The sequence below is a fragment of the Cricetulus griseus genome, chromosome 2 (genome assembly GCF_003668045.3).
Source record: "Cricetulus griseus strain 17A/GY chromosome 2, alternate assembly CriGri-PICRH-1.0, whole genome shotgun sequence".
NCBI lineage: Eukaryota > Metazoa > Chordata > Mammalia > Rodentia > Cricetidae > Cricetulus > Cricetulus griseus.
Genome location: NC_048595.1, coordinates 171,617,896 through 171,643,675, shown reverse-complemented (window position 1 = coordinate 171,643,675; position 25,780 = coordinate 171,617,896). Strand labels below are relative to the sequence as shown.

At 41.9% G+C, this 25,780-nt stretch overlaps 1 protein-coding gene across 3 annotated transcripts; it reads left to right on the top strand.

The window, feature by feature from the left end:
* Positions 1–285: 285 nt before the first annotated feature.
* Positions 286–24,764, top strand: Seh1l (SEH1 like nucleoporin). Of its 3 annotated transcripts, none has more exons than XM_027402684.2 (9): positions 288–492; positions 5,928–5,978; positions 10,697–10,843; positions 12,332–12,543; positions 15,450–15,548; positions 17,724–17,864; positions 18,367–18,524; positions 21,539–21,689; positions 24,118–24,764. In XM_027402684.2, the coding sequence occupies exons 1-9, from the start codon at positions 382–384 to the stop codon at positions 24,308–24,310; spliced, it is 1,263 nt and encodes a 420-aa protein (XP_027258485.1). In that variant the 5' UTR covers positions 288–381; the 3' UTR covers positions 24,311–24,764. The 3 variants fall into 3 exon arrangements, with proteins under 3 accessions (XP_027258486.1, XP_027258485.1, XP_027258487.1); XM_027402686.2 differs by lacking the exon at positions 24,118–24,764 and adding an exon at positions 22,589–23,047 and having other exon boundaries at positions 292–492; XM_027402685.2 differs by lacking the exon at positions 5,928–5,978 and having other exon boundaries at positions 286–492.
* Positions 24,765–25,780: the final 1,016 nt, after the last annotated feature.

Here is a 25,780-nt window from a genome sequence, read left to right as displayed (position 1 = left end):
CGGGACTCCCTAATCCACCTCTTTGGGCGTCTCCATCTTTTCTGGGAGGTTCCAGTTCAGCGGCTGAGCTCCGGGTTCAAATCTGGGGCGGGACGTATCTCCTTGCGTGTGTGCACCGATCACGTGTTTACGGGCAGACACCTCCAGGTTGGCCCTGGAAGGCGCATTCACTTTCCCATCCTCCTGAATCTCCAGCTTCCCCGGCGGCTGCAACGAAGTTTGGGCTCAGGCTCCGCCCGCGCAGGGCGTGTCCCTCGGGGCGTGGCGCGCCGGGGCGACGCGGGCCGACGTGCCGTACGCGCCTCCGCGGCGGTCAGGGGGCTGCTGGCCCCTCCGCCGCCCTTTTGGAGGCGGGCCGGGCAGACGGCGGCGACGGCGGCCATGTTTGTGGCGCGCAGCATCGCGGCGGACCACAAGGACCTCATCCACGATGTGTCTTTCGACTTCCACGGGCGCCGGATGGCCACCTGCTCCAGCGACCAGAGCGTCAAGGTGCGCGCGGTGCGCTCGGCTGCCCAGGGCCCGGCACGGAGGGGAGGGAGGAAGGGAGGGAGGCGGCCCGGAAGGGACCAGTCCCGACCGAAACGCACGCGACCCGCGGTCCCGGACGCCGCCGCCCCGGAAGCGGCGAAAGCGGTCCCCGCCGGCGGATTGTGGGGTCACGGCCTCCCGCGCTCGCGGTGCTCTCCTGTCGCGCCTGCGCAGGACGATCCCCGGCCTCGGGGTGCTGAGCGCACGCGCGTGCCGGGTTTCCGGAGTGGGCCGCGACCGTGTTCTTAGGTGCTCATGCTGACCGATGGCTCCCGTGGTGTTGTCTTTTTCCTTAGGCCGTGTGTGTCTCGGTTCCGTGGGCCTCGCGCCTGTGCCCCTTTGCCCGGGACACTTCTCTGATTGCATTCCCATAAAGGGAACGTACACACAGCGCAGTTCTGTTCTTGGTTTTTCAGACTCTCGTTTCGGACTCTAGCCCCAGTTGTAATTGGTCCTCCAGCCTCAGCTTCAGCCTTGCTGGGGTTACAAGCATGAACTCCTACACAACGCCAGAATAGCCGAAAACCTGGCAGTTTTTATTCTTGTCTATGTTCATGGTCTCTGAAGATAGTTGTAGCACGTGTCCACTGAATATGATGCGATGTATTAGTTTTTGGAGACAGGGTCTCAATTCTGTAGCCCCCGTGGTCTACCTGCCTCTGTTGGGAGTGTTGTGATTGAAGCTGTGCACCACCGGGCACGGTTCAACTCCTCCAACCCCTCAATTTTAAAGATTTAATTTGTATGAGTGTTCTGTCTGCATATATGTATGTGCACCGCCTGGTGTCTGTACAGGTCGGAAGGGGGTGTCTGATCCCTTGGAATTAAAGTTGTGATCCGTCTTTTTGGGAGACTTGAGCCCGGGTCCTCTGGAAGAACAGCCCAGAGCCCTTAAAGGCGGAGCCAGCCATTGGCCAGCGAGTACAGCTGATTTCAGGTAACATATCAGTTAAGCCCTTAGGAATGGTGTTTACACTAAGATAGTTAATGTAGCAATATTTGGAGAGAAGGTAATTCTACATGCAAAGCTTACATGTATATACACAATCGAGACAATCTGCGAAGGGGCTGCTTAGGCTGTCAAGCCACCAAACTGCTTTGCCGCTTTCACAGCTTGGACTGCTAATCTGTTCTGTCTCTGCCATACTCACCCCTCTGCTGTAGTCACCCCTCTGCTGTCTCTGATGATTTTGTCTTCCACTTCTGTCCATGCTACTGAAAGGCAAGAAATGATCATCTGGGAAGCCTTTTATTAGGCGTGGTGTTGTCACACAAGGAGAGATGGGACAGCAGAGTGTGACCTCCAGCCAGCTGTCTTAGTGAAGCTTCAGCAGCCTGCTTACACAACCAGAGAAGGGGGTCCTACGTCCTTGAACCTTTAGCATCTGTTATAGCAGTCCCTTGCCAGGTAACCTGGTGGAATTGGCTCCTGCTTGAAGGAAATGGTTGATGATCATTCAGAGTTCCTCAAGGCTTGTTATATAGTAGAAAGTGCAGACAGCCATGCTGGAGCTGTACTTTCATGGGAAAGTTAGTTGCAGTCATGGAGTAGTTTTCTCTGGACTTCCCAGAGGAGTTTTGGATAGTTGGTGCTTGGCTTAAGGGTAGTCAGGTAGTGTGACAGCCCTGCTTCAGGCAGAAAGGGAGAGCCCACAGTGCTAGGAAGAGTGACCCACTCCCAATGCCTTTGTCCTCCCTTTTTTTGATACAAGATCATGTGTGTATCCCAGGGAATATTAATACAAAATCTTGCTTTGTATGTAGTCTAGGCAGTCCTTCTCCTTCAGCCCTCCAAGTTCTGGGATTACAGACCGTCTCTGACAACAAGTAACTAAAATAACTTACTAATATTAACACTGATTTAAAAAAAAAAAAAAACAGATTTAGTAAATGCCAAGTGCCAAGACAGGTGGTTTCCCTCTGTCTTGGGACAGTATTTTTTTTCTCCTAGCAAAACTGAAAAATAGAATAATAACAGATTAATGTACATCATTTTTATTTCTTGGTCTTATTCCAGTTTTGTTCCAGAGTACTACTTTTCTTTTTTCTTTTCCTTCCCTCCCTCCCTCCATTCTTTTTTTTTTTTTGGTTTTTTGAGATAGGATTTCTCTGTGTAGTTTTGGAGCCTATCCTGGCACTCGCTCTGGAGACCAGGCTGGCCTCGAACTCAACAGAGATCCTCCTGCCTCTGCCTCCCAAGTGCTGGGATTAAAGGCATGCGCCACCAACGCCCGGCCTCCTTTCCTTTTTTTACCCCTTGAGACAGAGTTTCTCTGGTGGCCCTAACTGTCCTTGAGCTCCTTCTGAAGACCAGGCTGACCTTGAACTCACAGAGATCTGCTTGCCTCTTCCGAGTGCTGGGATTAAAGGCCTGATTACACTCTCTTCTAAAGAATTTTGTTAAGCTGGGTGGTGGTTGCACAGACCTTTAATTCCAACACTTGGGAGACAGAGGCAGGTAGATCTCTAGTTCCAGGCCAGCCAGGTATGCATAGTGAGTTCCAGGACAAGCAGAGCTGTCACACCTTCACCCCACCCAAAAAAAGAATCTTGTCAACACAGACTCATTATGGGATAGCTGAATGTCAGCGCTGATTCTATAAGGTTCATTATTTTTATATGTGCATGTGCGTGAATGAAGTCAGAATGAGTTGATGCTGTGGAATTATAGTTGCAGGCAGTTGTGAGTCCCATCATATGGGTGCTGAGAACTGAACCAGGGTCCTCTGCAGAGAGTAGTGTTAGCTGTTGAGTGATCTCTCCAGGCCCTTCTCTGATGTCTTGGTAGTGTATATATATGTGAACTTTTCATGCCGATTTTTTCTCAATATTGCTGCATTATCTTAGTAATTATTCCTAAGGGTTAACTGAATTAGCCATACATGTTTGTTATTACCTTAATAGCAAGGTAAACTGAAGAGGATGGAGTAGTTAACTCCATTCTCAGAAAAAGCCACCCTGAGAAATTCCCTGCGTAGCACAAGACTGATTTAGCTCTAGCCAAGGAGCTATATACACAGCTCCAAGAAGCACCCAAACTGTGCCCACCCCAGGACAAAGTGACCTCATCTGGCTGGTCAGGCAATGACTAATTTTGGTAAATAACATCATCTCGCCACAACTGTCCTTGTGGGCAACTGTTAGTAACAATTTTGAAATTCCCCTAGCCCCCATGTCAATGAATCCAAAGGTCACCTACTCTTATCCAATCCTGATCAGCCAAGGCAGGTACTACCCTGCTTGTGGTTTTTTTCCTTTAAAAGCCATTTTCAATTGAGGCCAGGCACCCTGCAGCTGCTGTGCCAGTTTTCTGGACAGGGTCCCTGCTGAGGCTCATAACTTAACATTCAACCTTATACGCTTTCATCAGTGAGTTGGCTCCTTGGTGGTCTTGTTTTGGGATCTCACGAACTTGGCATAACACACCCACTTGCTGTTTGCTACCTGAATCAACTGTACTCATTGGCCATTATCCACTTGCTACTAGATCTTTTAGTTTATCCCAAAGCTTGTAGGTTGTCACAGTGAAAAATTCATTTATTTAGTACTTTACATGCTTTGAATGATTTCCTTAGGCTAATTCCAAAAGATAAAGCATTGACTATTTTGAGAGAAATATTTCGATAAGAAATGGCAAAGTGCACCTCCCATCCTCAATTTTACCTTTTTGTCTTTGTGTGTGTGTGTGTGCTGGTGCTCAGACTCAACATATGATAGGCAAGCTGCCTACCACTGTGCTACATTCTTAGTCCAGTACTATTTATTTTACGTCATGAAAGTAACGATTTGATAGCATCATGTCCCTGGTTGGCATTATCATTGCTTTGTGTGTGTTACTGGATATTGATCCCAGGCCTGGCACATGCTGTGGCCTGGCAAAAGCTTTGCTTCTGAGCTCTGTCATTCATTTTGCTATTTAATTTTGATACATGGTCTCCCTAAAGTTACCCAGGCTGGCTTGTACTTGTCTGTATCCCTCAGCTTCCTGAGTAGCTGGGATTGCAAATATACACCACCAGACCTGGCATGTTATTTTTTCTTTGTGATGCTAGGGGTTGAACTGAGGATCTCTTAGGTGCTACTGAGCATCCCCAGGCCTTAGTACATTTCTTTGATATATTAAGTAGGAACTTTCTTTGTTGTCTGTAGTTTTTTTGGGTAGTTTATTGAATATTTTACTTTAGCTTTTGTTTCACTTGCAGTTGATCAGTGTTATCTTTATGTTTAATTTATTTATTGTTTTATGTGAATGGATGATCTGTTTCGACATAGATCTGTGTACTTCTAGAGGTCAGAAGAGGCTGTAGGGTGCTGAGAGTTTGAACCTGGGTCCTGTGGAAGAGCAGCCAATGCTGTACTTGACTGAGCCATCTCTCCAGAACTGATTGCTGCTATTTTTTTATTTTGCGTCATTAAAATTTATTTGTTACCTCAAAGTGATTACTCACTGTGCCTTTCCCCTCCCCTCCAGCTAGTCTGGAACTCATTATGTATAGACCAGACCCTGCTGGCCTGGAACTTGAGAGATTCACTTGCCTCTGCCTCCCATGATTGAATTAAAGGCATGCACCACCATGCCTGGCCCCACTGTGCTTTTCCAATCATGTGGGGTGGCCATCTATTCTCATTATTCTAAGATGACACCGTGTCCAGTAACTCCCCAGTTACTTCCTAGGGTTCCTGGTTAAACCTTTTTAGCTTAGCTGCAACAGCATGACTGTCTTTGTATTTGACTTGTATTGTAAGCAAGCTCTTTTTCACAGTCCACTTACTTAGTGCCACAGTTTGTACATTTATTTTTGTTCGTATGTTGGTGAGTTCACAGCTTAAAACGGTTTTCAGGGGATAGTACTGAAATGCTCTTCAGTGTTCTGAAGCACAAGAAACTTGTGTTGTACCTTAGCAAACCTGGTAGGTAAGTGCCTATCAGGCATGATTACCATGAGCTGGCTGTGCTGTAGAAACTGACAAATTGCCAGTTTGTATCAAATAAGTTGTCTTTTAAACAAAAATACACACTAAAGAAGGTTATGTGTTGTTGGTTGGTGAAAATGATCCACCAGATACAGGAACCTAAACTGCTATGTACAATGTTTCAGTAGTCAGTTACTTCATCAAGCATAATTGGGGGAATTACTCAGTACTGGGTTAGTACCACACTTAGCAGGCACAAGACCCTGGGCTCAGTCTTCAGCCCCACTGACAGCAATAACAACGATAACAAACAACAAAAAAGGAATGTGTTGAGACTACCTGTTAGAGCTCAGCTGCCTGGGTTCCTTAGTGCTCGCTCCAGTGCAACACACGATTTCCAGTGGAATGAATGCTTCCTTATGCCTCTTCCTGTGGAGCTGATGTTTTTCTTGTGCTAACACTTGCCTTTTTCTTCTGTATAGGTCTGGGATAAAAGTGAAAGCGGAGATTGGCATTGTACTGCTAGTTGGAAGGTTAGTTTTTATTTTTACATGGTTTGAGATATTGAAATGTTTGCTCTTTTAGTATTAATGATTTGTTTAGCTTTGAGAAAATGGTAAAATTGATATGGTATCCTGGAAAGATAATTTCTGGTTTATTAAATTTTTTTATTATTAAAGCCATAGGAAATTTGAGAATAAGAAAATTTGTAGGTGTGGACAGGTATGAGATCCCAGAGGCTGAGGCAAGAGATTACCATGAGTTAGAGGCCAGCATGGATTACAGAGTGAGACCTTGTCTCAAAAACCAAAGGATGGAAAAATAGTATTTTTGTAGATTCTGTAACTGCTGCTACTGGGATTTCAACATAATTCATGTTTTTCCCTCTTCTCATTAGCCACCTAATTTTATGTTCTTTCTCCCTCAAACAAAAATAAACACAAACAAAAACCAAGGAACAAAAACAAACCCCCACAAAAAAATGCCCATTGCTGGGCTGTGGTGGCACATGTCTTTAATCCCAGCACTGGGGAGGCCGAGGCAGGTGGATCTCTGTAAGTTTGAGGCCAGTCTGGTCTACAAGAGCAGTTCCAGGACAAGCTCCAAAAGCTACACAGAGAAACCCTGTCTCGGAAAAAACAACAAACAAACAAAAAAAAAAACAAAACAGTGCCTGTTAAACTACAAAAATGAAATGCAAAACAAGCAAAAGATAATAAGACAAAATACCAAACGAAAGCAAAATGAAACAAAACCCCACAAAATTCCCATGAGTTCTTTGTGTGTTGGCCAACTACTCCTGGGTGTGGGACCTGCCCTGAGGTGTGGTTGATATACTCAGTGAGATTCCATTGGACAAAACTGATTTTTTTTTCCTCTGCCAAAAGGTATCAGTTGTAGATAGCTTCTTAGTTAGGGGCGGAACTCTGTGCAGTTCTCCTCTCAGCCCTGGGACCCCTCTGGCTTGACCCTGTTTGTGCCCTGTACATGCCGCCATAGTCTGAGTTTGTATGTGCATCAGTTCTGTTGTGCTAGAGGACACTGTTTCTTTGTTGTTTCCCATCACCTCTGGCTCCTACAGTCTTCCACCTCTTCTGCATAGATCCCTGATCCTTGAGTGGAGGGGTTTGCTGAAAACGGCCCATTAAGGACTGAGTGCTCCAAACTCTCTCACCCTCTGCACATTGTTCAGTCAGTCCTTTGTGCTAATTCCCATCTACTGCAAAAAGCAGCTTCTCTCATGTGGGTTGAGCAGCTATGGGTATAGTAGTATGCCATTAGGAGCCTTTTTATTACTATGTACCCTTATCCGAATAATAGTAGCATGTGAACTATGTAGTCACAGGTTCTTGGCCATTTTAGCAGTGCCAGGAATGAGTTATATTTTATGGAGTGGGGTTTAAATCCAATCTGGAAGTGGTTGGTTTCTTCCACAATATCTTAGCCACTACTGTTTCAGTATATCTTGCAGAGGGGTCACTTGTAGGTGTCAGATTTGTAGCTGAGTGACCCCAACTGTGACTTTCAGAAACTAACATCAGTTGTAGGTTTAAATCATTGTCTCACCTCTAGTTCTGTAATTTGGGCTAAAGAGGTCTTTATGGCTATCATTGCTTGAGGTTTAATCTGATCCTCACAGAATGTTTACTTCTGCTTATAGGGTGCAGCCTTATGTTTACTTTTGATTGATTGCTCTTTAATGTGGGGTGGTCTGTCGTTTAGTGGTTGACTCTTCCCATAACCCAAGGTGACTACAGACTTAGTGAGAACAGTGATTTCTTTCCATGGCTTTAGCCTTGATGGGTTAGACAGGCACTCTGTAAGTGATTAGCCTGTGTACAGCAACAAGAGTTTGACGTATGCAAATGAAGGCAGTTTTTCATTCTGTGTTTAATTGCCTTGTGGACTTGTGAGGCATCCATGATTTTTAGCAAAAGCAGTTTCTAAGTGTTTGTTATGAAACCATATGTTGTAGCAGCCCCATTGTCTCCAGGCCGCACATGACTACTGCCATCATAAAGCTGAGTTGCCCTGGTGACCTCCAGAATATCATGGCCTTGTAGTCACAGTAAGGAAATGAATAGACAGCACAATGATTGCTAACTCAGTGCTAATGGTAAAGGTTATAGAGCTGCTAGTAGTTTTTCTTAAAAGGGGATGGGGAAGAGCCTGCAGGTCCTCCTGTGAGATTCGAGTCACCAGTCCTTCTGCTCCAGCTGCATGTGGTCTTGGATATTACAGTGTATACAAGGTGGAAGGTTGACTGAAGGTGGGCATGCCTCAGTGGCAGCTTCTGTGAGTTGTCACCCAGGCTGAGGTGACAACTCACAGGTGTTTGTGTTAATCCATTCTCCAGTAAAGTCTGTTGGTCCCCTCAGCTAGACTTGGAGAGAATACTGTTTGGATAGACTCTGTTAGATTGAATTCTATTTGGATTCTACCTTGGAAAATCATGCAAGACTGTAATAGCTTATATAGTCCTTTGCCTCTGGCTAGTTTCCCTTTGCATAGTTGTGAGGCTCATCCACGTTGTGTTTTACGATTTTTCTTTGAGACAGGTTCTCTCTGTTGTCCTAGAACTCAGCTTAGACCAGTTTGTCCTCAAACTCTGAGAGACCCACGTCCTTCTGTCTCCGAAGTGCTGTCATTAAAGACATGTGCCACCACACCAGCATTGTTTTTATATGATGCTAAGCAGTCTCAATGTATAGATAAGCCACATTTGCTTATTCAGTCCCCTGCTGGTGGTCATTTGAGTGACTTATAGTTTTTCAGTGTTAGAAATGTTTGGTTCTTTTCTTTCTACCACTATGACAGATTACAGGCCATGCCTCTACCTCTCATGTGCTGGGATCAAAGTCGTGCACACCTCCCCCCCTTAGGTAATGAGTTCTAAGCCACTCTGGGCTATTTGAAACCATGTCTTAACAGGAAGCAGCCTTGAGATTTCTTTGTTTCTACTTCCCTAACCTGCCACATCCAATTCCCCACCTTTTACAATAAATAACAGCCGCCAGGATTGTAAGAACATACACCTGGATGACTCTGCCCGTAACGACAGGCGGTCCTGCACAGGAAAATGTGCTAAGTCATCATCATGTCACCCGCCACGCATTATGGCCTGTGTGAGGACTATGCGCATGCTTGAAACCTCAGTGCACATGCTCAGCCTTCCCTTTAAAAGGTCCAGCCTTCCCCCCCTTCTCCCTCTCTTTGGCTCCTCTTGGGTTGGCTGACAACCCAACTCCATCCTCTCCCCTCTTCTGGTAAATAAACTCCACGTGGGTTGTTCATCCATAGCTTCCTTTCTTTACAACTGCAGCTGCAGCTTAAGAAGAATAACACTAGGGAAACTTTATTACTGACTGCATGCCCACTCTAAATAATTGTTTGCAGCACTGTAGTACCTTTTTGAGTTGTCATATTTACCCCCTTAAAAATATTTTATTTATTTATTATGTATACAACATTCTGCTTCCATGTATATCTGTACACTAGAAGAGGGCACCAGATCTCATAACAGATGGTTGCGAGCCACCATGTGGTTGCTGGGAATTGAACTCAGGACCTCTGGAAAAGCAGTCAGTGTTCTTAACCTCTGAGCCATCTCTCCAGCCCCAAAATTCACCCCTTTTAAAAACAATTTTTTCTTTTTGGTGTTTTAAAGATAGCGTTCCTCTGTGTAACAGCTCTGACTGTATTGGAACTTACTTTGTAGACCAGGCTGTGTGTAAAGGCATGCATCACCACTGCCCAGCAGAACAACTTAATTCAGAAAGTTGTGTACCCATCTCCTACTTAATTCTGGAACATTCATCATCTAACACAGAAACCCTGTATTAAAGAATTCAGAAGTCATTTCTGATTCCTCCCTCTTCTAGTCCTTGGCAACCACAAATCTACTTCTGTCTCTGGGTTGTAAAGATTTATCAGTTATCAAACTGATAAATCTAATTTGACTAGGTTGATCTTTTCTGTAGAAATATTTTATAAGTAAAAAGAAAAATAGAGTATTAGTTGATTGGTCAGGCTGTTACAAAGTAGGTCTCCAAGTAAACATTGGCAATCAAAAACATCCAGCTGGCTTTGTCATTATTAGCATAAGTTCGAATAGCTTCATTACAGGGGCTGGAGAAGTGGCTCTGTTGGTAAAGTCCTGGCTGTGTAGTTGTTAGGAACCAAGTTTGGAACCCATTTAAAATTGTGTGGCAGCATGTGCTTGTAATCCCAGTGCTGGCCTGATAGAAACTAGAGGGTCCCCAGGAGTTAGCTGGCCACCCAGTCTAGCCAATTAGTGAGCTCTAAGTCCAGAGAGAGAGATGCGCTCACACACATAAATGTGCACACACATTCAAAATTAAAAAATAATTTCAAGAGTAACAGATCTAGAAGGCCACAGTCCTAAATATCTTCCAAAATTGAAATTAACTTTTTATTTAAGTGTTAAGTTGGTATCTTTCTCATCTTTCTGAATTAAAACCGCTCATGTTGCTGGGTGTTGGTGGTGCATGCCTTTAATCCCAGCACTCGGGAGGCAGAGGCAGGCGGATCTCTGTGAGTTTGAGGCCAGCCTGGTCTCTAGAGCAAGTGCCAGGATAGGCTCCAAAGCTACACAGAGAAACCCTGTCTCGAAAAATCAAAAAAACAAAAACAAACAAAAACAAAAAAACGCTCATGTTCTACTGTATTTTCTCAAGTAAAACTGTATGTGTGAAGTGAGTAAACTCAGTTTTGTTTTTTAATTCCCCAGACACATAGTGGATCTGTATGGCGTGTGACATGGGCTCATCCTGAATTCGGACAAGTTTTGGCTTCCTGTTCTTTTGACCGAACAGCAGCTGTTTGGGAAGAAATAGTAGGAGAATCAAATGATAAACTCCGAGGACAGAGTCACTGGGTGAGAAATTTGTTATTGTACAGAAAAGCAAAGCTGTGAGCTGTCAGACCAGTAGTGCCTCTGAGGATACCCAGGCTCCTGGCACACTGTTAACACTGCCCTTTGTTCCATTGTTCCATATCTTTTCTTCCATATTTTCTCCAGTTTCTTCCACGCTTGCTTGGTTTGCTCTGGTGTTTGGGCCATCATTATTCTAGTGATGAACCCAGAGGATTTGCTTTGCACACAATTTTGCATACTTGTCTATTTTATATGATTTTTGTATAGTAGCTAGTACATGATTTTAGATTTCTGATTTGTAATTATGTTTCACTGCCTGGGATTGAACCCAGGGCCTCGTGTACTATCACTGAGCTACACTCTGAGCTTTCCTTGTGTGGGGCTACTGTAAGTTTTTCCTCAGTCTTTATCAAATGATTGGTTTTGGACAGGAATAGTGCCTGTGTGCTGCTCATATTCCTTATCTGTAAGAACAAATTGAACTAGATTATAAGACCTTTCATGTAAGTGTATCACGTCAAGTATTTTACTTTCCTTTCAATTTTTTTTTCTTAATAATCACGTAATATAGACTTGAGAGCTGTAAAAGGATGTTCGCAGTGAGATTTTCTTCTTCTCTTGCCTCCTGGTTCTGCCTTAAATAGTCTAGTTTGCAGGTGTTTTCTGTCTTATGCTGTTTATTCCTTTACTGATGTTGATAGAAGTTGCAAGCCTTGTGTTTACTGTTAAAGAATCCTAATTCATTGGATTTACTACTTGTAGCATGCTTTGTATGACAGAGCTATGTGTATAAAAATTCTAACATTTTGTGGTTTGGGTACCAGTCTATTTCATGACTTAGGGTTTTTATTGCTGGGAAGGGACATCATGACCATGACAACTCTTATGAAGTGAAAAATTTAATTGAGGAGACTCCCTTACAGTTTTAAAGGTTCAGTCCATCATCATCAAGGCAGTGTGCAGACAGACATGGTGTTGGAGGAATAGCTGAGCATCCTAGATCTTACAGGCAACAGGAAGTCCACTGACTGTCACACTGAGGGAAACGAGTTAAAGAGACCTCAACGCCTGCCCCCACAGTGACACACTTCCTCCAACCAGGCCATATCTGCTAATAGTGCCCCTGTCTTTTAGGGCTTTTTTTTTTTTTTCCCCCAAAACACCACAGCAAGATTACTAACATAAAATACATTATCATTTTTAAAGGCAGACTTTCTCTGTCTTAAAGGCAGCAGTTACAGTTCACTAATTTGCTAGTGATTCTTATGTAAGCAAAGTGCTTCGTTGGAAATAGATACCAAGAGAAGCTTTAAGTAACTCATGGAAGTATAAACACCTAGTAAATGGCAGAGATGTCTGTGTGATTCTGAAACATTTATTTCAGATCAATCACATTTTCTTTTTGTATATGATTTAAATCACACATATATATATATGTATGTATGTATATGTATATGTATATGTATATGTATGTATTTCTCCTTTCAGGTGAAGAGGACAACTCTAGTGGATAGTAGAACATCTGTTACTGATGTGAAATTTGCTCCCAAACATATGGGTCTGATGTTAGCAACCTGTTCAGCAGATGGTATAGTAAGAATATATGAGGCCCCAGATGTTATGAATCTCAGCCAGTGGTCTCTACAGCACGAGATCTCATGTAAGCTGAGCTGTAGCTGTATTTCTTGGAACCCTTCCAGGTAAGCGTACATAGCAAGCCTGTTATGTTTTTGAAGAGAAAGAGGAAAAGAGGCGGATGAGACATGTTAACTAGTTTTTTATAGGGCTGGCAGAGTAGGGAGACTAAGAGAGAAGAGGAACAGGGGTAATGGCTGGTCGCCATAGAGAGGCAGAGAGAGCGTGTAGGTGGGAGAAGAGAGAGCGAGCGAAGCAGAAGTGAGGAGTGAGAGAGAGAGAGAGCGCGACAGAGAGAGAGAGAGTAAAGAGAGAGCAGCAGGGAAGTTGGAACTTTTAAAGGGAAGATGTGCATGTGCACTGAGGTTCCATGCATGCCCAGAGTCCTCAGCAGGCTGTAATGTGTGGCGGGTGATGTGGCGATGACGATGATGACATGATGACGATGACGTAGCACGTTTTCCTGTGCATGCCCTGACTCTTGTCAGGGGGCGGTTCTGTCTCTTAAAGAGATAGTGTCGATCAGCATTAAAGCTTAAACCTTTCAAAACCTTTGATAATTCTGCTAAAACAGGTGAGTGATTTTTTAAGCTAAGAGTTTCTTGGTTTAATTTCTCAGATGCTTTTTGTAAGTAGATATTTATCTAGAAGGAAGTTTCTCCTTTACTATCTGGGCATGTATCTTATCTCTATTTTCACTCCACACACGAACCCATCCATCCATTATCAATAGTTTGGTGAGAACTTTTGGAACATTTTCTATGTATATAAAAATAAATTAGGGTATTCCTAAGAGATAGACATATGCAAAAATAATTAGATACACACCAACACAAAGTGATATACCCTTACATTTATAAAACTCATGTATTTTCCTTGAAATTCCTTTTCTCACAGAAAAAAAATTTGTGTGCATTTCTTCACATATTAGTATATAATTTTTAGGATATCTTTTAAAACAGTTCATTTATTTGAGAGATTGCCTTGCTGTGTAACCAGCCAACACTGGTAGTGTCCTACATCATCCTCCTAAGGGCTGGAATAATAATAATATGGTCACCATACCTGTTTAAACATCATTCCAGTTTAAATGCTCCGTATTGAGTGTGATTGTATGACTATGCCATGGTTACTTTTAAAAGCTTTTTTAAAATCTTATATTATGTCTATAGATGTTTTGCCTGCATATATGTCAGTGTATCACATGTATGTCTGGTTCCCTTGGAGGCATGAAGAGGGTGTTGGGTTTCCTGGAACTGGGGTTACAGACTATTGTGAGTCACCATATTGGTGCTTGGAATTGAACTTGGGTCTTCTGGAAGAGCAACAGGTGATCTTAACTGCTGAGCCATCTCTCCAGCTCCCCCGATTTGCTTTTTATTTATTTAATCCCTTGGTAAGAAAAAAATGCAAATATATTTAGAAGAGTAGAGAATAAACTGAAAATTCTCTTTCTAAAAATAAATGCTGGGGTTGGAGAGATGACTCAGTGGTTAAGAGCACTGACTGCTCTTCCAGAGGACCTGGGTTCGATTTCCAGCACCCACATGGCAGCTCACAACTGTCCATAGCTCCTGGAGCTAGGGGATCCAGTACCCTCACAAAGACATTCATTCATGCAGGCAAAACACTAATGTACATAAAATAAAATAATTAAAAAAAAAAAGCTGTCACTAGTTTAATTGCTAGATTTTAATTCTGGTAACCACTGTTAAATATGCAGATGGTTTATACTGTTGGTTCTTTAGAACTAAACTGTTTATAATTACTGATAGATAATCATTGCTCATTCATTCATAAATGATCAGTAGGTATTTTATTTGTGATAATCTTTATAGTTATGTTGGTAATTGCAGTTTTAAATTTATGTGTACTTATTGATTTGTTAGTTCTTGGATTATATGATTCCTTTTAAACTTTTTAACATTTTATGTATATTGGTGTTTTGCCTCCTTGTATGTTTGTTATCATGCAGTGGCTGTGGAAGCCAGAAAAAGGCATTAGCTTCCTTGGCACTGGAGTTACAGATCATTGTGAGCTACAATGTATGTGGGTGCTGGGAATCAAACATGGGTCTTCTGGAAGAGCATCTGGTACTCTTAACCCCTTCGCTGTCTATCCAGCCTCAAAGGTTCCTCTCTTAAAAAAAGAGAAAGTTAGCCAGGCAGTGGTGGCATACTCCTATTCCAGTGCTCCTGAGGCAGAGGCAGGTGGGTCTCTGTGTGTTTGAAGCCAGCAAGTTCCAGGATAGTCAGGGCTACACACAGAGAAACCCTGTCTTGTAAAACAGAGTTGTGGGGAGAGGGCGAAGAATATGGAGAGTGGAGAGGGGAGGAAGAGAGGGAGAGAATGTGAGTTTATTTTCTTCTGTTTCATGTTGAGCCTTATCCTTTCTATTCCTTTCTGTTACATAAGTATTTATAACATTTGGGTTCTCTGAATATTTAGCATGTATATAGGTGTATATAGCATGTATAAATTTTAGATCACCAGTTGGCTCTAAAATTTATCTAGCAGCCAGGTTGTGTGAATATTTGTTATACACACTCATGAAGCTGTTACTTACATAGAATAATCTTTCCTTACCTTTATGCTATTACCATAGCTCTTTGTAGTGTATCTGAGTTTTTCTAATTAGTGGATCTAATTATGTGAAGCTGTAGTAACAGAGCTTTAGTAAGCTTTACTAATAAAGAACTACATTTTTCCTGTTGATAATGTTTTTAGGAAGAAAGGTATGGTGGATGATTTTTATCTGCCCTCTTGGAAGATGGCTTCCTTCTATTTCAGCCATAGAAAGGGTGCTAAAGAGAAGTCCTGAAGGGCGGGCAGGGAGTCAGGTCTCAAAGTACACGCCATGGTGGACATCCAGTTGTGGAAGTGATGACAGGCTGACTTGTAGGTTACGTGTCTCCCTGATACGGTTAGTTCAGCATCTTCTGTCTTTACAGAGTGTCCCCTTCATTTCTAGCTCTCGTGCTCACTCCCCCATGATCGCCGTGGGAAGTGATGACAGCAGTCCAAACGCAATGGCCAAGGTTCAGATTTTTGAGTACAATGAAAACACCAGGTCAGTATTAGTTTGTTCAGAATTGTGTTTAAGGTTTAAATAATTTTTCCTTTATTACCTGCATTGTTCATCCTTCATTGTATCTTCACTGCTTTCCTGTGATATATCAAGTTATGTGCTATGCTTTCCTTTATGGGTTGTTTTGTTTTGTGCTTTTGTAAAAACGATGTATTTTCTGAGTGCTTTGCCTCATATATGTCTGTGTACCATGTGCACGCCTGGTCACTGGATCCTCTGGAACTGAGTTGTGGATGGTTGGGAGAACCACATGTACTGGGAACCGGGCAGTAGGGCTCTCAGCTGCTGATGTCACCCTGGCTGGTCTTGAACAAGTTCAATCTATCTTCCTCTTTCAGCCTTCTGAGTACCTGGTACTTAAGGCATGTGCTCAGTTTGCCAATAATGTAGGGTGGGAGAGAAGGTAACTGATATCTCAGTATTATCTTGTAGAGAAAATGGAAAAGAACACTAAGGAATGGGATAAACTTTCTGAACCAAAAGAATCAGAGTGTTGAAGTTTTTTACCTGGGGAAACTTGGTCTGAGGATTAGGTTAGGAATGTTTACTTAGAGGACAACCCATTTGCTGAGTGCAAGTTAGCTAGACTGTGGGGCAGAAAGCCTTCTGTGTGAAGAAGACAGTATCAGATAAGACTTGGGAACAATAGCTGGGTGGTTGTGGCGGCGGCACACGCCTTTAATCCCAGCACCCTGGAGGCAGAGAAAAGGTGAATCTCTGACTTCAGGGCCAGCCTGGTCTACTGAGCTAGTTCCAGGACAGACTCCAAAGCTACACAGAGAAACCCTGTCTCAGAAAACAAAACAAAACAAAAGACCTGGGAACGCGACAGTCATCACTGTGGTTGGAACGTCACAGGCAAATGGGGTGAGATGGGATAAGTAAGTGTGCCATTGCTATAGTGCCATCGTGCTGGTCATGTGAGTGCAAGTACAGGGTGGGATGGTAGTTAACTCTTCCATTGATATGATAAATATTTTAGAAGGGAACATCAGTGCATTCAGGGTGAAGATGCTGTTATAGTTGTTCAGTTACGAGATGATAGTGGGTTTGACATTAAGTAAGGACAGTGGGAAAGGGGGAAGATTGTAAGATAATACGGGTGTAAATGTAAGACCCTCAGAAAGCTGAGGCTTCCAGAATCTTAGCCCAGGACGGCGGCCACCCCAAACACAGAATGGAGGCGAAAGCTTGATGCAAACTGCATGAGGCTTTATTGTAGTTTTACGAGCTAACCCCATGTTAGCTCGGGTCTTTCACCCACCCGCCATGGCAGACGGCTAGAAAAAGACGGCTCCTTGGGTCTCCCAAAAGATCTTATAGGGCAGCGTAAGGGGAGTGTCTAGGGGTACGCACAGGCTTACGATTGGTGTGCTTCCAGGCTTGGAGAGCTTGCCCTGTGTTGATTGCTCAACTGGTTGTTATGGCCCATAGGCCCTCCCAGGGTGGTTGCTATGCTCTTACGTCATTGTCGTGCGCTTGTCCGTAAAGCACACCCAGGGTCGTAAAGCATAGCGCCACCAGCTAACTTCCGATTGGCTCCTTGTCATGAGACAGGCATCTGACTTTCTAGTGACTAACTTCTGATGGGTTCCTTGTCAGGAGACAGGCATCTGACCTCTAAGTGACCAAGGCAGGTTTATGGCAAGCACGTGTTCGGCTGTTATGGCTGCCAAAAGGGAAGCCGGTTCCTTCATAAGCATTTATGTAGGTGATTAAGAAGTCTGAATATAACAAGCAGGGTAAAAACCTTTGATATTAACATTGTTTTACAAACGAACAAAGCAGCATCCTGTGGTCACGTCCAAGGTCAAGTATGAAGAGTCAGGACTAAAAACCAGTTTTTGTTAGCCACCCCGTCCCCCTTTGTTTTGACAGTCTCACTATGGAGTCCGTGGTTGGCCTAGGACTCACTATGTATACCAGGCAGGCCTTATATGTGCTGTAATTCTCCTCCTGTTCTCCTGCCTCTCCCAAATACCAGGATTACATGGTGTGTACCTCCATCGAAGGCAGTGGTGAGCCACCTCATGTAGGTGTTGAAAATTCAGTTGTGTTTCCTGGAAGAACAGCAAGTGCTCTTAACCATGGAGCCATCTCTCCAGCCCCAAGTTTTATGTCTTTCCAAAATTTCTAATTAATTTTTCTTTGAATTAGGAAATACGCAAAAGCAGAAACTCTTATGACAGTCACAGATCCTGTTCATGATATTGCCTTTGCTCCAAATTTGGGGAGATCTTTCCACATCCTGGCAATAGCCACCAAAGATGTAAGAATTTTCACATTAAAACCTGTGAGGTGAGTTGAAGAAAAATCAGGAATTTGAAAGTACATGTTCTTTCGCTTGTCTCTGCAGAGGATAGTACAGACTGAAGATTGCATCCTGTAGTGAACATTTCATGTGGCTTTTTGGAGTGATGATTTAGTTTGAATTTTTTCAGGTCATTTTCTTTCTTCTATGCTTCCTTTTTTCTCTGTCTTCTAAAATTGTTATGTCTATTGGATTCTGAACCTTGTTTTTGGGGAATAATGTGCTCATTTGTTTCTGCCAAAGCAAGGTCACACTGAGTACTATCTGTGGGTGAAATAAGTCCAGGTTTTGGAGAAACAAATGAAAGTTACACCTCTGTAGCCTAAGGGCTGAGTGGTGGTAGTGGTGGGGACATAGGTGTGCATGTTGGGGAAAAATATGTGAAGCATATTTATTTGTATTTCTTACTTAAAATGTGTGTTCATGTGTGAGAGTGTGTGCTTATACACAAGACACTTCTTTAGAAAACTTTGTTAATCTTTTTTTTAGGAAAGAACTTACTTCTTCTGGTGGTCCCACAAAATTTGAAATCCATATCGTGGCTCAGTTTGATAATCACAACTCTCAGGTCTGGAGGGTGAGTTGGAACATAACAGGAACAGTGCTAGCATCCTCAGGAGATGACGGCTGCGTGAGGTTGTGGAAAGGTAAGGTTTTTAGTGGAGGGGTAGTTGTTACTTCTATTCCTTTTCACTTAAAAGTGTAAACTCTGATATATATATATATGTATATTTTACACACGCACGCACGCACGCACGCACGCACGCACGCACGCACGCACGCACGCACGCACATATATATGAGAAATAGGGTTTCTGTGTGTATTCCTGGCTGTCTTGGAACTCACTACTAAAATATATTTTTCATAATTGTCTTTAATATTGCTTAAAAGAATTGTTTTATTTGTACTATTTGAAATACAGACTACCTAGTTCATAGAAGTTAACAGCCAATTGCAATGTTTTATTTCTGTGTAGAGGAAAGCCTGTTTAGAACTAGTTCTAATATGCAAAAGCAAGCTTGTGTGACTGGTTTCTGAGCCCAGGGGAGGCCTCAGGTAGTCAAAGTGTTGGTCTCAAATGAGTGAGGAGTAGAGTTTTGTAGGGAGACACTGTAGCCCCGCCTCCTAGGAGCTAGGTACAGGTGTGCCTATCAGGGCGTGGTCAGGAGAGGTTCAGGATGATGCAATGGGAGTTCTTAAGGGGCCAGCAGACACGTGGGAGTCACTCTCTCTGGCTTCCCTAGCCTGCTGCCTCTGGGCACGCACTGGCTTATGCTTGGCCGTTGTTTATGTGAATAAAGATATCTTAACCTCACGGACTACGGATCGGATCGTCTGTGCTCAAAGCAGCAGAACCCAAAGCAGCTCGGGGCCCTTACACTGGTAAATGCAGTACAGTGGAAGAACGGTAGTGTCCCTATCTTAAACAAGTGAGAAGATGAGGGCTGACAGCTGAAGTTGACCTCTTCAAGATGCTGTGGCACTCATGTGCACAGAAACTTGAAATCCACTGTCTTTTCTGTTTCCTCTTTCAACTCCAAAATTCACGAATACTGGGTTTCTGATTCTGAGTTTCTTGTAGTGCCACACTGAGGGAACTTGATCTAATTTGTTGACATTAACTTTGGTGTCTGTAGTGTCACACTGGGCACAGTACATTGTAAATATCCGCTTTAGAACTGCAATTGATCATTTACCCTGAGAGGTTATTGGCTCCTAAAATGCATTTTGGCTAACTTGATGGCTTCCTGAGTTCAGTCTTAGGATGTATTCTATAGGACCAGCCTAGACTTTTCTTTCCTCAATTTGATTTTAAGGACTTCTCTGTCCTTTTTTTGCTTCTAAATCTTAAGTACGTCAATCCTGTTGTATCCCATTTGGTCCTTAACCTTGATTCACTGGGTTAATTGACTTCAGTGACCAAAAAAAAACCCCAAAACAAAACAAAACAGTTTTGCATTCAAAGAATGAGACCATGTTGGATGAGCCACTAAACTGCCACAGAGGTTTTCTTATTAATCTATTTTTCTGATCATAATCTACACAGGTACCATGTAATATGCATTTGCATAGCCAAGAGACAGTTCCATTCCGTGTACATATTCATTGTAAAAAGAGAAAGAATTTGGGTTTATTTGTTTTTTTAAAGATTTTATTTAGATACTAACTTGTGTGTGCACACACACATGGGTGCAGGTTAGAGACAACTTTGTATATCATTCTTCAGGTATGACCCACCTTTTTGCTTTGAGACAAGGTCATTCTTGCCTGGGAACTTGCCAAGTAGTCTAGGTTGGCCAGCCGTTGAGTCCCAGGGGTCATGTCTATCCCTGACACCCGATTGCTGGTATCACAAGGGCATGCTGCTGCATCTGGTGGATTCTTTTAATCAGCCTCAGGTCCACGTGGCTATAAGACAAGCTTCTTTATTCAGTGAATTATTCCCCCAGCCTGGATATTAACTCTTAATCTTGTGACTAGAGAATGGTGTCTGTTGATTCTCTTGCAAGGAAAGGAACTAGATGGAAAGTTCTAGTGTTTTAAACTAGTAGTTCTTTGTTTTTGAGACAGGATCTTACACTGTGCCAACTGTGTCTGAAACTTACTGTGTAGTCCAGGTTGGCCTCAAACTCAGAGCAATCCTCCGCCTCAGCTTCCTGCAGCTCTGCTTATAGGTATGAGTTACCATGACTGGTTTCTTTTGAAACCTTAAAAACTTGATTATGTGTTTCATCTAAAAATTGTCCTTAATGCTTATGTAGAAGTAAATGTAGTTTACTGAAACCGTGGAGATGGCCCAGTTGGTAAAGTGCTGCTGTAAAAAAACATGGGTTTTAGCACCCATGTAAAACCCAGGCCTGTTAGTATGCAACTGTAATCCTTCCTATAGGGAGGCGGAAGCTGTAAGGTCCCTGGGGCTCCCTGACAGCTGGTGTTGCTAAATTGATGGGCTCTCGGTTCAGAGAGAGACCTTACCTCAAAAACTAAGGAGAAGAGATCACTGGAATTACCATCTAGCTTCACATGCACACACGCATATGCACAGAATCCATGCGTACATTACATAGACAATTAAAAAATGTAGCCCATACTTTGTCTCATTTCTATGGTTTAGGAGAAGACTGCAGTGTTGTTTTTAATAACAAACTCTTAATTGTTCTATTTTAGCAATAGGTACTTGGGAGCCAGATGCTGGGGTGAAAGCCTGCTAGCTCAGAGAGGCAGAGAGAGCATCAAGCTGACCTTCCTCCTCAGACAACATCCTGGAAAAAATTCCACCATCTCTAACAAAAAACTCCAACTGAATGTCCCTCTCTTACACTTCCTGTGTGTCTCTCTATCCATCCTCCTGACTCCCTCTTACTCTCTATGGTCTTTTTCTTAGTAATCCTATGTTCTTTTCCTGTCAACTGGTTGCTTGCTCTGCTTCTTGGCCTATGCTTGACTTTATTTAATCCTGTTAACAATATTCAAGCAGGAAGCTCTTGGATTAACCATGTGTGCTAGGGCTGAGCCACACCACAACTAGAAACACATCTTTCCAGTAAATAATGCAATCTTAGGGTTCACAGTGTGATCAAATACCCTGCAACAATGCAATATGTATATTATGAATAGATATCAATCATTTTAATGTACTTGGCTAATTTTTTCTTTCAGCTAATTACATGGACAATTGGAAGTGTACTGGAATTTTGAAAGGTAACGGGAGCCCAGTAAATGGGACTTCTCAGCTGGGAAACTCAAATCCTTCACTAAGTTCAAATACTCCAAATCTTCAAAACTCATTACATGGATCTTCTGCTGGCAGGTAGGCTCTAATTTGGGAAAACTAGGGACCTGCCCCCACCCCTGGGCACACTGCATTTTATGTGTATGGCTATTTTGCCTACTTGTACATCTGTGTACCACAATGTGTGCAATGTTTGTGGAAGCCAGAAGAGTCAGGTGCCCTGGTACTGGAGTTAAGGATGCATGTGAGCCTCCATGTGGGTGTTGGGAATCAAGCCTGGGTCCTCTGTGAGAGCAGCCAATGCTTTGAAGTGCTGATTCTTAGATAAACATTCATATTTGTTGTGTGGGCTTTGCATAAGGTCACATTGAAATTTTAAATAAAGTTCACAACTACATCTTTGTGAAAACAGTGAGAAATGATTTGTCTTTTGTGCTTATAATTGTGGAAATGATAAAATCTGAGGTTTTGATGTTTAGGCTATTCTGCATACATTTAAAACAAAATTTGACGTAAAGAATGACTTTTCATATTCAAATTTTAAATATGTAAATTTTTAGTATAAAATTATTTTAGTATGCCTTTGGCATAATTTGGAATAGAGTTTGGGAAACTATAAAATCTAGCTTAAAACTTCTCTGTAGTTCCTATTGTCACCCTACACAATAAAGAAATTACACTTAAATTTTCTGAATTGTTTGATACTATTATATTTTTTATAAAGAAATCTTCATATTTGATTTTGTAGAATTGTAGAAACAGTTTCCAGTTACCATAGATGAGAACAGGTTATTTTATGAAGGAAAGCATACTAAAGTTGATTTTTAAAATCTGGTTGTAGGTTACAGCTTTTGTACAGTTATGTTTTCTGTAAATAGCCTTGATGGTTTGATCTGTTTTCTGATTGTGCCAATAACCATCTGTATTGGATCTGTGATGCATTTTCCCTTTTCCATTTGTATTATGTCCTTTAACAGAAAGCACAGCTGAGTACAAGCTAGCTGGAGTAACTTTGCTGTTTTGCTGCTTGTTGCATGCACACAGGAATGGAACTCGAACTCCTTTTCCCCTTCCCCAGCGCCGTTTGATCTCTCCCAAGATGCACCAGCAGCCTGCTCACTACTAAACACAGTCCAAAAGGCCTTTAAAATTACAGTGTATATAATTTTTTGTACTAGTCAGTTTATTGACACTATAAATGGAAAGGCTTTTTGTTGAGACATCATCACCAAAACAATTTTTTGAAATGTTCTGGAGACTAACTTGGGTTTAAAAACTGAAGAGATTGCTACTATCCTCATAAACTGTTGGGAGGAGGGAAAATACAGTTTTATTCTAATTTGGAGAATATAAGGATATGTCTTTTATTTTCTAAAACAAGCTAAAATGATGAGTTTTTATAATTTGAAAATCAAATAAATATTTTTCATAAAGATTGTTTTGAGTGCTAATTTGTTTACCTTTTATAGGATTGCTTTATAGGTGATTTTATCCACATAACTGGTTTTTCTTATAATTAAAAGTACTAGTAAAGGAGCAGATTATTAACATAGCACTAGAGTTGAGATAAAATGGTTTGTAACCAAACATCACGTTAGCATTTCTACAGTTTTATTTGTTAGTAAAATAGTGGAAGCACTTTTAAGTTTTCATCTCATACTCATTAAAGAGATGACTGTTTCTAATAAGTGCATGAATGTTTATCGATTGATTCTGTACAAGTTGGTTTCCTTGAAGACACTTGGAAACATAAGAAGAGTTGACATTTTGCTGAAAATGTGCATGCAATTGAAATTCCATGTCTCAGGATTTTTAATGTGTTGTTTCAGTTAATTCCTGTCTTCTGAAACTCTTGATTTTGACAAAGTTATACACCTTTTCATTTGCTAAATTGCATACATATTAACGGGTAAGTTATAGGATGCCAGAATAACAGGCTGTAATTCTTAAGCCTTTTTACACACCTAAATTCTGTAGCTATTCTCAGTTTATTTTTTTTGCAGGAAACCAAAACTGTCCAATGATTATATTTTTCAAAAGCATGTTGCGGTAGCCAGCTTTGCAATGTGAGAGTGTATCTCAGTTTCATGTATGCACTAAACAATGCAGCATTGCTCAAAATGAAAAATCTATTAGATTTGTAAATGACAGAATCAAATGAAATTAGATAATGCTTTAAATTTATAAAATTAATGTCTCTGTAACATACGTACTGATAATTTTTTTTGGCATTTTAACAGATTTGTTTTTTCAAATTTTTATACTTGCTTAAGCAACCTTGATTTAAGTGAGAGTCTTGATTTGTACTATTATGTTCTATTGGTTTTGGCATGAATATTACAAGCTTTTTTTTTTTTTTTTTTTTTTTTTGGTTCCTTCCAGCATGTTTTCTCTTCTTTGGTTCTCTTTGTATTTACTGCTTTTCTCTTTTTCTTCTGTTTCCCCCCTCCCTTCTTCCCCCTGTTGTTTTTGTTTTGGTGTTTTGTTCCTGTCTTCATTATTTCAGGTATTTCTTTCCCCCTCTGGATTCCCCACGGGCTGGATCGAGATGGTCCAGTTGTGCCCAGCTCCTCCCTCCTCCTGCTCCTCTGGTAGAGCACTCTTGTGATGCCGACTCCGCCAACCTCCAGTATCCTCACCCTCGCCGAGGGGACCGCTCTCGGCCTCTTAATCCCTTACCTGAGAATGAAGGGGTTTAAAACACTGATTTAAAGGCCTTGTTCAGATGCTCGTAAAAGCTTTTATTCCGGGCTGCTTTTTTGGTTTTCTTCATTTTCTTTCAGAAGATCCTTCTTACTTAGGGCATGTCTTGCATGTATTACAACTGAAGTGTTTGGAACCAAACCTGTTTGTACTTCTGAACCAGGAAACCCTGGCATCACTCACTAGTCGGTTACCTCTGATGAGATGAGCTTCAAAAAAGCAACATTAACTGTGAAAGATTCCCAGTATCTGATTCAGAGTGCCTGTCTTGTAAATTCTGTGTGGAATTGTTATAGACTTCAGTTTAGCCTGTTAGTAGGCAGCTTTGTGTGAAAGCATATCATTGTGGACCTCACTCTGCATTTCAGACATTAAGAAACATTTTGAATTTTATAGGTTGATGTTACAAATGACTGTAAAATAAATCATTCCTGTGTATAAAGCAGCAAATCATAAGGATATTTTTTGGTTTGTTTTTTAAATGAAAATGCCTTTCACTACTTGGAATTACTGCATAAAGCTTTTGTAATTATTCTCCAAGTAGATCATTTAATAAAAATATTTTAAAAGATATGAGTCTGTTGTCTTATAGAAATTGTATGTTTTTGTTTTTTGAGAGTCTGTTGGCTGGCCTGGAACTGGCCATGTAACCTCGGATGATCTTGAACTCCTGACACACCTGCCTCCACCTTTAGGGTGCTGGGATTATAGAACTGCACCACACACCTGCCTAAAACAGAATATTCTGTATTAAAGATAGTTCACGCTTAGTTTCCTTTTACTGTGTCACAAAACCAACAAAGCTGAAAAATACATAGACAAATAATTATCTCGGGATAAACAAATGTTCCATTTAAAGGTACAATGCCAGTTGAGATGGCTCAGTGTGAAAAGATGTCTACTAAACCTGACCGACTGGATTAATTCCCGGAAATCACATAGTGGCAGGAGAGAACCAATTCCTGTAGGTGGGTCTTTGACTCCACACAAATACCATATTGAGAATGAGTGTGCACACACAAACGTGTCGTTAAGAAGGGAGAATGTAGCCGGGCAGTGGTGGTGCACGCCTCTAGTCCCAGTTCAAGGTCAGCCTGGTCTATAGAGCAAGTTCGAGAACAATCAGGACTTACACAAAGAAACCCTGTTTCAAAAAACAAAGCAAAAAGTAACTGGTGTAAGCCCTGCCTGTTGTATACAGTGCCCTGCCTTTCCCAGGCATGTGAATTGAACTGCCCCAGGCTCCAGTTACTCCCATTTTACAAATGAACTGATAATTTAGGGCACTTAAGCTAGGATCGTGGAGGGAGACTCCACTCCTTTCACTTTCAGACAGTCCAGCATTAGAGTTTAAGCTTTTTTGCCTGAATTTTCTTTGATTTATTCATCTTTGTCACCAGAGAATCAACAGGTTGCTGAGTGTTTTGGTGCAAAAAAAGTTGTCCTGACTTTAGGATTATTGCTAT